General features: G+C 36.2%; 1 protein-coding gene across 8 annotated transcripts in view; it reads right to left on the reverse strand.

Annotated features, from left to right (window-relative positions):
• Positions 1–13,817, reverse strand: part of EPS15 (epidermal growth factor receptor pathway substrate 15) — a 164,409-nt gene that overhangs the window by 41,722 nt on the left and 108,870 nt on the right. For 7 of the 8 annotated variants that reach the window (XM_008066985.1, XM_008066983.1, XM_008066981.1 and 4 more), the window contains 7 exons: positions 13,449–13,610; positions 12,668–12,865; positions 7,465–7,668; positions 5,611–5,727; positions 4,971–5,061; positions 1,804–1,839; positions 430–563 (listed from right to left, as the gene is read on the reverse strand). In XM_008066985.1, coding sequence (XP_008065176.1) covers positions 430–563; positions 1,804–1,839; positions 4,971–5,061; positions 5,611–5,727; positions 7,465–7,668; positions 12,668–12,865; positions 13,449–13,610 — 942 coding nt within the window. The remainder of the gene's footprint in view (positions 1–429; positions 564–1,803; positions 1,840–4,970; positions 5,062–5,610; positions 5,728–7,464; positions 7,669–12,667; positions 12,866–13,448; positions 13,611–13,817) is intronic. The other variant, XM_008066982.1, reaches the window with a different exon arrangement.

The following is a 13,817-nucleotide window of genomic DNA, read 5'->3' on the forward strand; positions in this document are numbered from 1 at the left end:
CCAGCAGGTCAAGGCTGCGGTGGCCGGGAGCGGCCACTGCACTCCAGTCTGGGCAACTGATGGAGACTCCAACTCAAAAATAATAATAATCATCATAATAATAAACCAGACATTTCTGAAAAGCTTTACTTAATATTAATTTATGGAATTCCAATCATTTAAAATACCCTCAGTGGGGTAAAATCTGGTCCCTTGAAGGATGAACTTCACTTTTAGATATCGTAAATTATTCCAGTTAATTCCAAGAGAGATCAAGCTATGAAATACCAGTCTAAACCAAAAATTAAGTGAGTTGGGATGAGACTGAAATTTTATATAATCCATCAGAAGTAATTTAAATGAGGATGCTTTCATGACTACATATTGAAGACATGTGCTTAGGACACTTATTACCCGTTTAATTGAACAGTTTTAAATCCTTGTACTTACCGATGTAGTACTGCAATTGCTGGCTGCACTGAAAGGATCAGTGCTTGAAGTAGCAAAAGGATCAGTAGATTGACTAAAGAAACAGTCCGATGCAAATGGATCTGAACCTTTGAAAGGATCACCACCAAACGGATCTAAAAAAGTAAAGCACAAATATAAGAGACTTAAAACATTGCACTTAATTAGAAGATACTTTGAACTCCTGCAGAATCTAAGTTTTGTTTTGTTTTGTTTTAGTCAGAGTCTCACTCTGTCTTCCAGGCTGGAGTGCAGTGGCACACCCCTATATGTTGGATTAAGGCAATCCTGCTTCAGACTTCCAAAGAGCTGGGGCTACAGGCATGCACCACCAAGCCCAACTAATTATTTATTTATTTTATTGTAGAGATGAGGTCTCACCAAATTGCCCAGGATGGTCTTGAACTCCTGGGCTTAGGCAATCCTCTCACCTCAACCTCCCAAAATGTTGGGATTTCAGGTGTGAGGTACCATGCCTAGCTAGAATCTAAGTACTTTTTATCTCACAAATTATCTTGTGATTTTGATAAGCATTATAGAGCCTTTCATCTAACAACTTTATTTTTTTAAATTAGCATATAATTGCAAGGAATCCAATTTTAAGTCCTCTTATTCTGTGCTATCGTAACTCAAGAAAACAACAACAAAAACTTTTTTTCTTTTGAGTTAGAGTCTCATTTCGTCGCCCAGGTTTGAGTGCAGTGGCATGTTCGCTCATCGACCTGGTGGGTTCTGGCGATCCTTCTACCTCAGCCTTCCAAGTGTACTACCACACCCAGCTAAACAACAAAAACTTTTAAATGTATTTCTCGCTCTAAGTTCAAGGCTAACAGCTAGTAGCTTACAACAAGGTTGGGAAATAAAACTAAATGGTAAACAAGATTTGCTTTACTCTAATGAAAACTCTCAGAGAAAAAATATTTTTAAAAGCAAGATAGTAATTCAAGATGTTTTATTTTCCTCCACTCATAAGAATGGGTTATAATTTTAAGAAAATGTAATTATGTTCTAAATCCTGTAGTAGTATAGATTATTATACTCACCTAAACTTTAGTTAATACAGAGATATCAGAATAAATATTATTAAAAGCACTGAAGTCTAAACTTTACTGTCATTTTTTAAAAAATAAAGCTAACAGTTTATTATAAAGAAAACTCACAAGAATCTACTGCTCTCTGAAAATGCCAGGCACACATAGCATTCTACTGGGGCTTTAGATCAGTTTCAAAACTAAATAAAAAGGAAGTCAATTTCCTATAACTATTCTACTTGTAATTCTCATTTTTAGATACAACATAAACTTATTTCGAGCAGAATTTAATTGAAGTTAAGATGAATCTCAATAATATACTGACCAATTTTTCCAAAAGGATCATCCTTGAAGGGATCACCTGTGATAAATAAATACGCAAAAATCAAAATAACAATATTTATTCTGACACTATTACTTGAAGAGTAACTTTAAAATGAAAGCAAGGCAAAGTTTCTTAAAGTTTGTTCCATTAACTCCACTTCAAAGTAGGTAAGATAATGAATGTCATCCACCTTAGGATATATTTAAAATAATAGTGAGTATAGGTAGAACTCAACACATCTCAAAAAAGATGCAAATTTGAAGCTTGAGGCAATTATACTTACCTTAATCACAAGTTGAGGTTACAGACTGGAGGGGAATATAGGAATGACAGAAAAATTTTTACTAACAAAATCTCTACCCTTCACAAGAGTACTGGGAGGGCACCAGTTCAGAAATGAAGATACTGAGCTTTGCTAAAACAAAAAAAAAAAAGCGTCCAGAAATAAGCCCTTATTTTTATGGCCATTTGAATTTTTTTTTTTTTTTTTTGAGTTGGAGTCTTACTCTGTCGCCCAGACTGGAGTGCAGTGGTGCACTCCCGGCCACCACAGCCTCGACCTGCTGGGCTCCGGCAATCCTTCCGCCTCAGCCTTCTATGTAGCCAGGACTACAGGCGTGTGCTACCACACCTGGCTAGTTTTAGATTTATTGTAGAGACGAGGTCTCGCCAAATTGCTCAGGTGGGTCTTGAACCTCTCGCCTCAGCCTCCCAAATTGCTGGGATTACAGGCTGAGCCACCGAGCCTGGCCGGCCACTGGATTTTTGACAAGAGTACCAAGAAAACACAATGGGGAAAGGACAGTCTTTCTAACAAATGGCATTGGGACAGCTGGATCAATATGCAAAAGAAAGAAGTTTGCCCCCTTACCTCACACTATAAACAAAAACTCAAAATGGATAAAAAAATCTAAATGTAGTAGCTAAATTACAAAACTCACAGAAAGAACGCATAGGAGTAAGTTTTGGTGACTTAGGTAAAGGTTCCATAAATACAATACCAAAAGCACAGAAGTGACAGAAGAAAAAAAACAGATAAAAAATGGTCAATAAGCTAATAGCATAGAAAGATGCTCAACATTAGTCCATATGAAGACACAAATCAAGCCCACAATGGCTATAATCAAAATAATAGATAATAACAAATATTGGTAAGGATATGGAGAAATTGCAAACCATATACAATGCTGGTGGGAATATAAAATGGTGCAGACTTTTTAGAAAACAATCTGACAGTTCTTTAACCAATTATACTCAAAGGTACCAATTAAACATAGAGTTACCTTAAGACCTGATATATGCCCAGGAGAAATATAAACATATAGCCACACAAAAACTTATACGAACAAATGCTCATAATAACTTTCTTCATTTAAGTGGAAACAACTCAAATGTTCACCAACCAATAAATAAGTAAAATGTGAAATAGCCAACCAATCAAATACTATTCATCAATTTAAAAGAAATGAAACATTAAAACATAGTACAATATGGTGAACCTTGAAGATATTATTATGTTAAGTGAAAGGCAAACATAAAAGAATATATGTATGTGTATATATATATTTATATATGCACAATAGTACACATGCAATATATTCTATTATATATGTACGATTATATGTACACGTACTATGTTCTTTTATGAACATATTGTATAATTCCACAAACAGGCAAATCTACAGAGATAGAAAATAGGTTAGCAAGTTGACTGGGGTTAGGAATTAGAAGGATGGGAAGCAACTGCTATTGGGTATGGAATTTCTTTATGGGTGATGAAAAATGTTCCAATATTCAATTGTGGTGATTACTATACAACTCTGTGAATTTACTAAAACCATTAAATTGTATACTTAAATGTACAATTTATATCTTTCAACACTTTACATATCTCAATTAAGCTGTTTTGCTTTTGTTTTTGTTTTGAGTTGGGGGTCTCACTTTGTCACCCAGACTGGAGTACATAGCATAATCACAGCTCACTGCAGCCTCAATCTCCTGGGTTCAGGTGATCCTTCTGCCTCAACCTCCTGAGTAGCTGGGACTACAGGCACACACCACCACGCCCAGCTAATATTTTGGTTTCTTGGTAGAGACAAGGTATTGCTATGCTGTCCATGCTGGTTTCAAACTTCTGGGCTCAAGCTATCTTCCCACCTCAGCCTCCCAAAGTACTGGGTTTACAGTCATGAGCCACTGTGCCAGTCTAATAAAGCTGGTCTTAAAAAGAGTTCTAATATCTGGGTTCATTTCTGCCACAACCATAAGCAAGTTGTTTTTGCCTGTGGGCCTTAGCTTCCCATCTTTAAAAATGATATAAACTGATCTATCAGTTTCACAAAGTAATTTTGGAAATAGAATAAAATGCAAAAGAGCTTTGACACAAATGGCATTTAACATAGTTTATGCTGACATTAGACATTTTAATTGATCAAATACATGTTTCTTCAATAAGACTGTAGGTACCTTAAGAGGAAGGATCAGACTTCCAACTCTGCTACACCTTCTACAGTTTTAAAAGCATGATGTTGGCTTTTTTTTTTTTTTTGAGTTGGAGTCTCACTCTGTTGCTCAGGCTGGAGTAGAGTGGCACACTCACTACAGCCCTGACCTGCAGGGCCCTGGCAATCCTTCTGCCTCAGTCTTCCAAGTAGCTGGAACTGCAGGTGTGTGCTACCACACCTGGCTAATTTTTTGATTTATTGTAGAGACAAGGTCTCACCAAGTTCCCCAGGCTGGTCTCGAACCCCTGGGCTCAGACAATCCTCTTGCCTTGGCTTCCCAAAGTGCTGGGATTACAGGCTTGAGCCACCGCACCCAGCTTATGTTGGCATTTTAAATAAATAAATGCCAGTTGATTTAAGATTGCCCAATCTCCTCTATTAGTTTGTAACAGTTACCTCTTTCCTTTGGTCCCTATTCTGATGGAAAACAAATACTCTTAATTAGGGGCTTCTAAGGCATAATCAATGCTTAGTCCCAGGATCTAGTTGCCTCTAGAGGATAAACATTAGCAAATCTAAGCATATAAACCCTTACCCTCGTATCTATTTTAATTGTAACAAGTAGCTCTCAAAACTGAAGCCCTAATTCTCAGACAGTTCATATATTTAAAAGTCTTTGTTTTGTGGGGAAAATCTATAACATATTAAAAAAAGAATACTTACTGCCAACAAAAGGATCAGATTGGAAAAAATCCAAGTTTGTATCTGCAACTGGATCTGTCAGTGAACTTGAATCTACATTAAATGGATCTTCCTAAAAATAATTTCAATTGAAAGAATTTTTTTAGAAACTAAAGTTTGAAAAGGTACACATTCTGGTCATACACACTTTGAAAAATCAACTGATGGTAATATAACAAATATTTCTCTAGTCATAAAGTACATTTAACACATTTTTTGCTTTTCTTAGCCTAAAACAGTGTATAATCCATCTAAGGAAACCAATGATAACATTTTTTTTTAATTATGTTTTTAATTTTTAGAGATAGAGTTTCCTAATGTTGCGCAGGCTGACCTTGAACTCTTAGACTCAAGAGATCTGCTAACCTCAGTCTCCCAAGTAACCAAAACCACAGGTATGTGTCACCATGCCCAGCTATAAGAACACTTAATTTTATTTGCATAAAGGGGTACAAGTGCAATTCTGTTACATGACAGACTTGTGTAGTAAAGTCTGAACTTGTAGTATATCCATCACCCAAACAGTATACATTGTATCCATCAAGTAGTTTTCTCATCACCTAACTCCTGCCCATTCCCTCACCCTTCCAAGACTCTAATGTAAATATAAAATTATTTTTACCTCTTTTGAATGTCTGTCATTGTCAAATTCAGGACAAACTTTTTCATTAACAGCTGCAGTCATCACTTCATTTTCATCAGTTACACTAGAAAGTGGTATTTCAGGACTACTTCTTGCCTATAAAATATTGATGCGAATAGACTAACAATATACTTTTCTACTTGGCAGAGGAAACTGACAAAGAGCAAATGCGTTTTTATTCTATAATTTTTCTTAGGAAAATGGTGTCATTAAGCATTAAAGCACCCATGTCAGAAAACTTCAGGTTATCTTTAACCTCCATCTAGAATAAGATTCCAAGTCTTGCTCAGTCTACCTCTTACCTCTTTTTCAAACCCTTTCTTTATTTCCATCCTGTCACTATCATTCATTTGCAGTATCATCACTGGTTTGGATTATTGTGGTAGTCTTCCTTGCAACTGCCTTCCCGCCTCCAATATGTGCCGTTCCAATCTATCCTACTTATAGTAGCCAAAATAGTAGATCCAGAATGTGAACGTGATGGTGACCTTTCTGGTTAAAAGTCCTTCGATGGCTCCCAGTTGTTTTCTTAATTTAGACCAGTGTATAAAAGGCTTAAACAGTAGTAGAGGTAATATCCATTTTGTATCACCCTTTATGTGTTTAAAGAATAACATAGTAATCTGCCTTTTGTGCTTGAAAGAATATTATATAATATATATAAGGCTCTACTGTCTAAATAAAATCAAATCTGTAAATTTTCATTTTTAATACCTCTTAAATTTGTACTCTTCTCATCAACCTTCCTGCTACTGCTAAATCAACTCTCACACAGACTATTCCAACAGTGTCTTAACATATTTCTGTGAGTGCAGTCTCACTCCCCAGTCTATTCTCTACATGTCTAAAAAGTAGATTTCATCATGTTACTTCTTGCTTACAACTCTTATTTGGCTACTGACTACAGTAAGATAAGTCCTCCAGTGCTTTAAGATAAATTAAAATTTCTTATCCTCTGCCCTTTCTGACCCAAAAGTGGTTATTTTTACCTAAGAGCACATCCTAATTGCCCATAGAATCTGTTTGAAAAACATATGTACCTGGCTCCATTCCAGACACTCTAGAAGTTCAGAAGGCTTGGGGAAGGGAAAATACATTCAAGTTTGATAAAGCACTAGCAGTAATACAGATGCCCAATAAGGAGAGTCTCATCTCTTACCAATACCCTCCCACCATCACAAGACAGCCTTCAAAACTTCTCATGATTCTATGCTGCATATTTTCTCCCACCTTATGCCCATACTGACACTGTTTTCTCTGCTACAAATGCATCATCCTCTTCTTGTTCAACACCTTCTCACTTGTCAAAGCTTACTCACAAAGCTTCCCTCACAAAATCTTCTCTGAGCCCCCTCCAAAATGTCCCACCTGAATATTCTGTGCTTCCTTGATCACATCTTTTAACAGTGTTATGCTACTAGACTGCATGCTGCTTGAAGGAAGGGTCAAAGGTCTTTCATCTATGTTGTTCTCACGCATAATACAGCACTCTTGCACATGGTCTGTGCTCTCCAGATAATTGGTAAATGAATGTCCTCAACCATTATGTAAAAACTACTTTTGGCTTTGGGGGAGGGTATCCAACAGTTTATCTCTATAGAACTACTATTTTTAAAACATATTCTATAAAAATAAATTAGCTAAAATTACATTTTTATACTAGTTAAAACTATAAGTTTTGTTGGGTCAGGACCCACTTTCTGCCTCCAAAAAAGAAATCTCAATTGTCCTCAGATAAGGTGAGGCCACATATTTATACTAGGTATGATATCAACAAAATTTTGATCAGTACTAGGAAGGTGATTATGAAGTCTATGGAACTATTAGACTCACTGGAGATTCCTGATGTATGGGCTCGGACTCTAGGTTGCTCTGGCCTTCAGCATGTTCATTAAGGTTGGCTGTTTCACTGCTGCTGGTGCTGAGGCTGCAATAATCTGTAGCGCCATTTACAAGAATGTTGTGTGGGCTACTGCGCCAATTTAATTGATTGTTTTGATTTTCCAGATCTTTCATTTCCATCAGTTTCATTTGCATCTGTCAACACAAAGTAGAAATATACAATAGAATTTATTAGTAGAAAGACATGTAATGACTATACCCCTAGACTTGGTCAAGGATAAAAGTGCTTTCTGTAAGAAGAATCTTCTGGAATGCTACGACTTAGAGGACATAATCTCTCCCAATAAGCTCTCCTCTTGAAATTCTAGTATGCATGGATTTGTTTTTGTATGTCTTTTGAAATCTCCAAGAATTCTGAACACAAATAACCACAAACTGACAGTCACTGAAGGTACAATTAGAAAAGGAAAGGCTAGAGTATTGGGAGGAAAGATAGAAAAGTAACAGGGAAAGAGAAGAGTTTGTGATAAAGCTTTAGGAGAAGTAAGTCAAGTTGAAGGAGAGCATATAAGGCTTTGAAACCATTCATACACCTATTGGGGAAAAGGGGAATGAAGACAAAAGTAAGATGAGCTACTGTCCCATACTCTGGCTCGACTTATTAATGGGTTAGAGCCCTATAGAGTATTCTCTAAATCTAAGTTATATCAAGCATATTAAAAAAAGAACACTCAAAGTTTTTTTGACCTCATCATCCAAGTGAATTTATACTCCTGGAACAATAGTGGGGCACAGAAGGCAGATTTCAATAAATTGTAGTATATCAAAGAGGTTGTGGACCAAAGACAAAAGAAAAATGTCTTATTTATACCAATATCTATAATTAAAAAACAGTTTACAAATATCTTAAAGAAATTGAAGAGAAGGAAGATTCAAAAGGTTTCTAGTAAAAAAAATAAATAAAATTTTACTGAATAGTTCCCATTTTTCACCAAATACATTTTTAAAATTATATTTAAATTTCTGGTTGGGCACAGTGCACTTTGGAAGGCCAAGGAGGGAAGATTGCTGGAGCCCAGGAGTTTGAGAGCAACCTGGGTAACATAGCAAGACCTCATCTCTATAAAAAAAAATTTTTTTAATTCCTTTTATTACCATGCTGTTTTTTGTTTTTAGCAAACATAAAAAATTACCTATTGATCTTTCATAAATCAAGGCTCTGTTCCCTCAATTTTATTTTTCCCAAAAGGTTTTTAAATTGCTCAAGGTAGAAATCTGAAATTTACCCCAGGTCTTTTCAGGATCATACCTGGGAAAATAACACTATATTTATTGAATTAGGAGACAGGTATATATCTACTTTTGTCACCTTCCATTATTTAGATGATCTTGGTCACAGTAACCTCTTCAAATTTCCATTTTTTAATACGTGGAGGGAGTAAGAACTACCTCCACAGATGACTGTAATATGGCTCTAAAGATATACTTGAAAATATCATTTAAAATGTGAAGGTCTATGTAAATAATAATAACATATATAAAAGTGTCTAGCACAGTGCAATTCCCACTAACAGAGCAGTTAATTTTTTCCAGCATCTTGTTTGTCCTCTGTTACTTTTCCACTAATTCACTACATTTTTAAAACATTAAAGATCTTAAGTTCTTTGAGGGTAGATTACAATTTTTGTTATAAATTTTGTATTTCCAACATAAAGCACAATGATATACACTGTAGGAGCCTAATATATGTTTGCCAAATGAAAACTAGTATTATGTTTATAAATTTTTTGTTTGTTTTGTTTTTGTTTTGATTTGAAGTCTCACTCTGTCGCCCACGCTGGAGTGCAGTGGCATGCTCATGGCCACCGCAGCCTCAACCTGCTGGGCTCAGGTCATCCTTCTGCCTCAGCCTTCCAATTAGCTGGAACTACAGATGTGCGCCACCACACCCAGCTAATTTCTTGATTTATTGTATATACGAGGTCTCACCAAGTTGCCCAGACTGGTCTCGAACCCCTGGACTCAGCCAATCCTCTTGCCTCAGCTTCCCAAAATGCTGGGATTACAGGTTTGAGCCACTGTGCCTGGCCTTATAAATTTAAACAATAGGCATCAATAAGTATATATTTTGCTGCCAAACTGCATCTTACTTAAAATTTATACAATCCAAAATTACTATATACTTTGCAATATATAGCATAATCCTTATATACCCTAGAGCGACAGAAAGGCAGCTTATAAACTTTTATTTTTACTTTAACTCACAGAAATAAATTACATACAAGCTAACCCAGTAAATATATATATAGGATGTGCTTCTGTGTATATGCATACATACACACAAATACACATATAATATAGACACATACGTGCGTGGTCTTACGTACAGATATACACATACATGCACACACAGGGCTGAAGCAAGTTTCATGAATACTTACCCTTCATTAATATGAATCCACTCTAATATTTCCTATTCTTTATCTCATTAAAACTTTTTTTATCATGACCATTCAATTTCATGACCCACTACAACTTGCAGTCAAACATTACACTAAAAAAATACACATCATTATCAATGAAGTGAAAATACTTGCAACAATCTTATTTAGGACAGTTTGTTCCTTATAATTATTCCTGAGATAACAAATAGAATCTTGATCAAAACTAGGCTTTCCTGTGACTGGCTCACAAACATTGTTTTATTTTCTCAATGATGGCTTACAATATCCAGAGCCCTTTCTACTTTACTCACTTATGCTCCTTCTTTTGAAAGAAGTCCCCTTTCAAAAAGTCAGAGAAAAGAAAATGAAAAGAGAAGTCAAAGATTGGGAGAATTTATTTGCAAATCATGTCTGAAAAAGGATCTATATCTAGAATATGTATTTTAAAACTCTTATAATTCAGTAATAAGTGACAGTTCTTTTAATGAGCAAGAGATTTGAATAAACACATGAAAAGACACTCAGCATCACTGGTTATTAGAGGAATTTAAGTTAAAAATACTATGAAATATCACTTTACACTTACTAGAATGACTAAAATAAAAAAGACACACAATAAATGTAATGATGAGAATGTAGGGAAGCTAGAATCTTCATATATTGCTGGTGAAAATGGAAAATGGTACAGCCTCTCTGGAAAACAGTGTGGAAATCTGAAGTTTTTATTAAAAGAAAATTAAACATAACTTTACAATAATGACAGACTATCCCACACCCAAAATAAATGAAATCATATGTGCATATGTATATGAATGTTCTTTGCAGCATTATACATAATAGACAACAAATAGAAAGAATCCAAATGTCCATTAACTGATGAATGGATTAAAAAAACCATTTTCTAAACACAATGAAATACTATTTGGCATTAAAATGGAAAGTAATATTGAAATATGCTACAAAACGAATGAACTCAAAACCATGCTAAGTGAAATAAATCACATGAAAAAGACTGCATATTGCTTTATTTCATCTATATGAAATATTCACAAAAATGGCAAATCTAGAGATGGAGAAAGCAGATGAGTAGTCACCTGGGTGTAGGAGTGGGCACTGACTAAAAATGGGCACAAGGTATCTTCTGGGAGCAATAAAAATGTTCTAAAACTGGATCGTGATGCTTGTACGACTCTAAATTTTCTGATAAATCACTGAACTACACATTTTATGGTATATAAATTCTACCTCAAATAAAGGGTTTTTTTTAATGCAAAAGAAGAAAATGTTTTTTAAAATATCTGTTTATCTGGACCAAGTGCAGTGGTTCACATCTGTAATCCCTGTACTTTAGGAGGCTACGGTAGGAGAAATGATTAAGCCCAGGAGTTCCAGACCAATCTAGACAATATAGTAAGACCCTGTCTCTACAAAATATTTTTTAAAATTAGCTGCACATGGTGGTGTATGCCCATAGTCCTAGCTACTTGGGAAAGCTGACATGGGGAAAGGGAGATCACTTGAGCCCAGGATCTATCTTATTACTATTCCTTTTTTTTTTGAGTTGGAGTTTCACTCTGTTGCAGTGGCATGATCACAACTACTACAGCCTTGACCTGCTGGGCTCAGGCAATCCTTCCATCTCAGCCTTCCAAGTATCTAGAAATACAGGCATGCACTAAATAATTTTTCAATTTATTGTAGAGACAAGGTTTTGCCATGTTGTCTGGCTGGTGTCGAACTCCTGAGCTCATGCAATCCTCTCGCTTTGGCCTTCCAAAGTGTTGGGATTATAGGTATAAGCCACCACTCCCAGACTCTTACTACTATTCTGTAAAACATTAGTCTCCAATAAGGGGAGCCTAGAAACAAAAAAACCAAAGGATCTACCCAGAGGACCAACCACAGTACTGCATACTTATCTACAGAAAGAACAATTTCCTAATTAAAAAAAAAAAAGGGAGGGTTTCCAAATGAGTAAATTTGAATGCAAAATCAGAATCAAAAAAGACACTACATTTTATTTAGAAAAATAAAAAAATACTTATTGAGTATTTATCAATCACTATGGTAAAATGTCTCACAGGTTCTGCCTTATTTAATCCTTGCAGTGGCCATATGTTATAGAGGTATTGTTAATTCTCCAATTTTAAAGATGAGGAATTTGATAGTAAGGTGATTTAGCTAGTAAGTAACAGAGTCAGTACTTAAAATTAGACCATCTAATTACAAAGCCCACACTCTTAATCACTACACCACTGATAATCATCAGAGATGTACAGGATGTATGACAACGTTAATGCGTAACAGGTGACAAGAAATTATCATATAAAATGACTGAAAAATGAATAGTTAAGTAGGTAGAGGGAGGAGCAAAGGTTAAAAAGAGTTATTGACAGCCGGTCTCAGTGGCTCAGCCTGCAATCCCGTGCCTTTGGGAGGCTGAGGTGAGTGGATTGCCTGAGCCCGCGGGTTTGCGATGCGCCTGGGTAGCGAGACCTCATCTCTATAATAAATCAAAAAATCAGCTGGGCGTGGTAGAGGATGCCTGTAATTCCAGCTACTTGGAAGGCTGAGGCGGAAGGATCGCCAGAGCCCAGCAGGTCAAGGCTGTGGTGGCCGGGAGCGGCCAGTGCACTCCAGTCTGGGTGACAGAGTGAGACTCCAACTCAAAAAAATTAAAAAAAACAGTTATTGACTAAAAGGATATATGAGGGTCCATTTTGAACATTTCCTGCTTCACAGAGACTTACTGAACTGATTTCCTGCTGTGACTCTTGCAGGTGCTGCTGAAGAGGTTCCAGCTGAGCCTTCCCTGACTCCACACTCTCCTCCAGTTCTGCTGTTTCTTGCTGTAGGCGGTTCAGCTCTTCTCTAGCTTTGGCCAGTTCTTCTTCATAAGTAGAGATCTGTGATTCTTGACTAGTTAATTCAGCTTTCAGAGAAGATATCTAGAATATGGAGGTGAATGACAAGAAAGGGGAATTAAAGGAGAGATGTCATTAAAATGTTTCATAATGCAATACATTTATTTGTTTAATTTCCCGTTTTGATGTTTTTTGCTTGTTTATTTCCATTTTGACAGCAACAGCAAAAAATGTATTTTATGTTTTTTATTTTAATTTTTTAGAGACAGGGTCTTGCTATGCTGCCCAGGCTGAATTCAAACTCCTAGGCTCACTTCTCCTGAGTAGCTGGGACTATAAGCACATGCCACTGTCCCTGGTCCTGTTTTATTTTATTTTATTTTATTAATGTATGTTTTTGGTAGACAAGGGCAATTGGGGAAGGGATAGTGAAGAGTTGAAGGCATAGACACCAAATTTCCAATCAAAGTTTAGAAATTTCTACTAAGGAGGGCTTATAATTTCTGAATAAACCTTGCTCCATCTCCTCCTCCTAGTCTAGTCTCCTCTCGTGGAGACTAGATTGCCACGAACAATAACAAAAAAAACAAGTAGAGAATGTTTCATCTAAAGTCAGGAAAAGCAGCTAAGATATAGACGCAGGCAGCAGTAAACAACCAAAAGTTACCAGCTGGGCCTCCTCAGCGCATTTCTTTCTGACTTCCTTGAGCTGCTCCTCCAGTTGGGCTTTCTGCTCATCCAATTCATCAAGGAGTTCCTGTACTTGCTGTTTCTGGGCCTGCAGTTTTTGCAGATTAGTACTTTCCCTTTGAACTTCATCTTGAAGATCCTGAAATACGAGAAAATTAACAGTTATTCTCTTTGGGAATGGAGAAACATTAATAACTTTAAGTCTAACTTATGGGAAAATAAAGTCTTATTGAGCATATTATGCTACGAACTACAGTATTAACAGCTTTAAATACAATCTTTTTTTTTTTTTTTTTGAGTTGGAGTCTCACTCTGTCGTCCAGACTGGAGTGCAATGGCCGCTCCC

This window comes from Carlito syrichta, unplaced genomic scaffold (genome assembly GCF_000164805.1).
Source record: "Carlito syrichta isolate Samal-C Ts95f unplaced genomic scaffold, Tarsius_syrichta-2.0.1 Scaffold309206, whole genome shotgun sequence".
NCBI classification, from domain to species: Eukaryota; Metazoa; Chordata; class Mammalia; order Primates; family Tarsiidae; genus Carlito; species Carlito syrichta.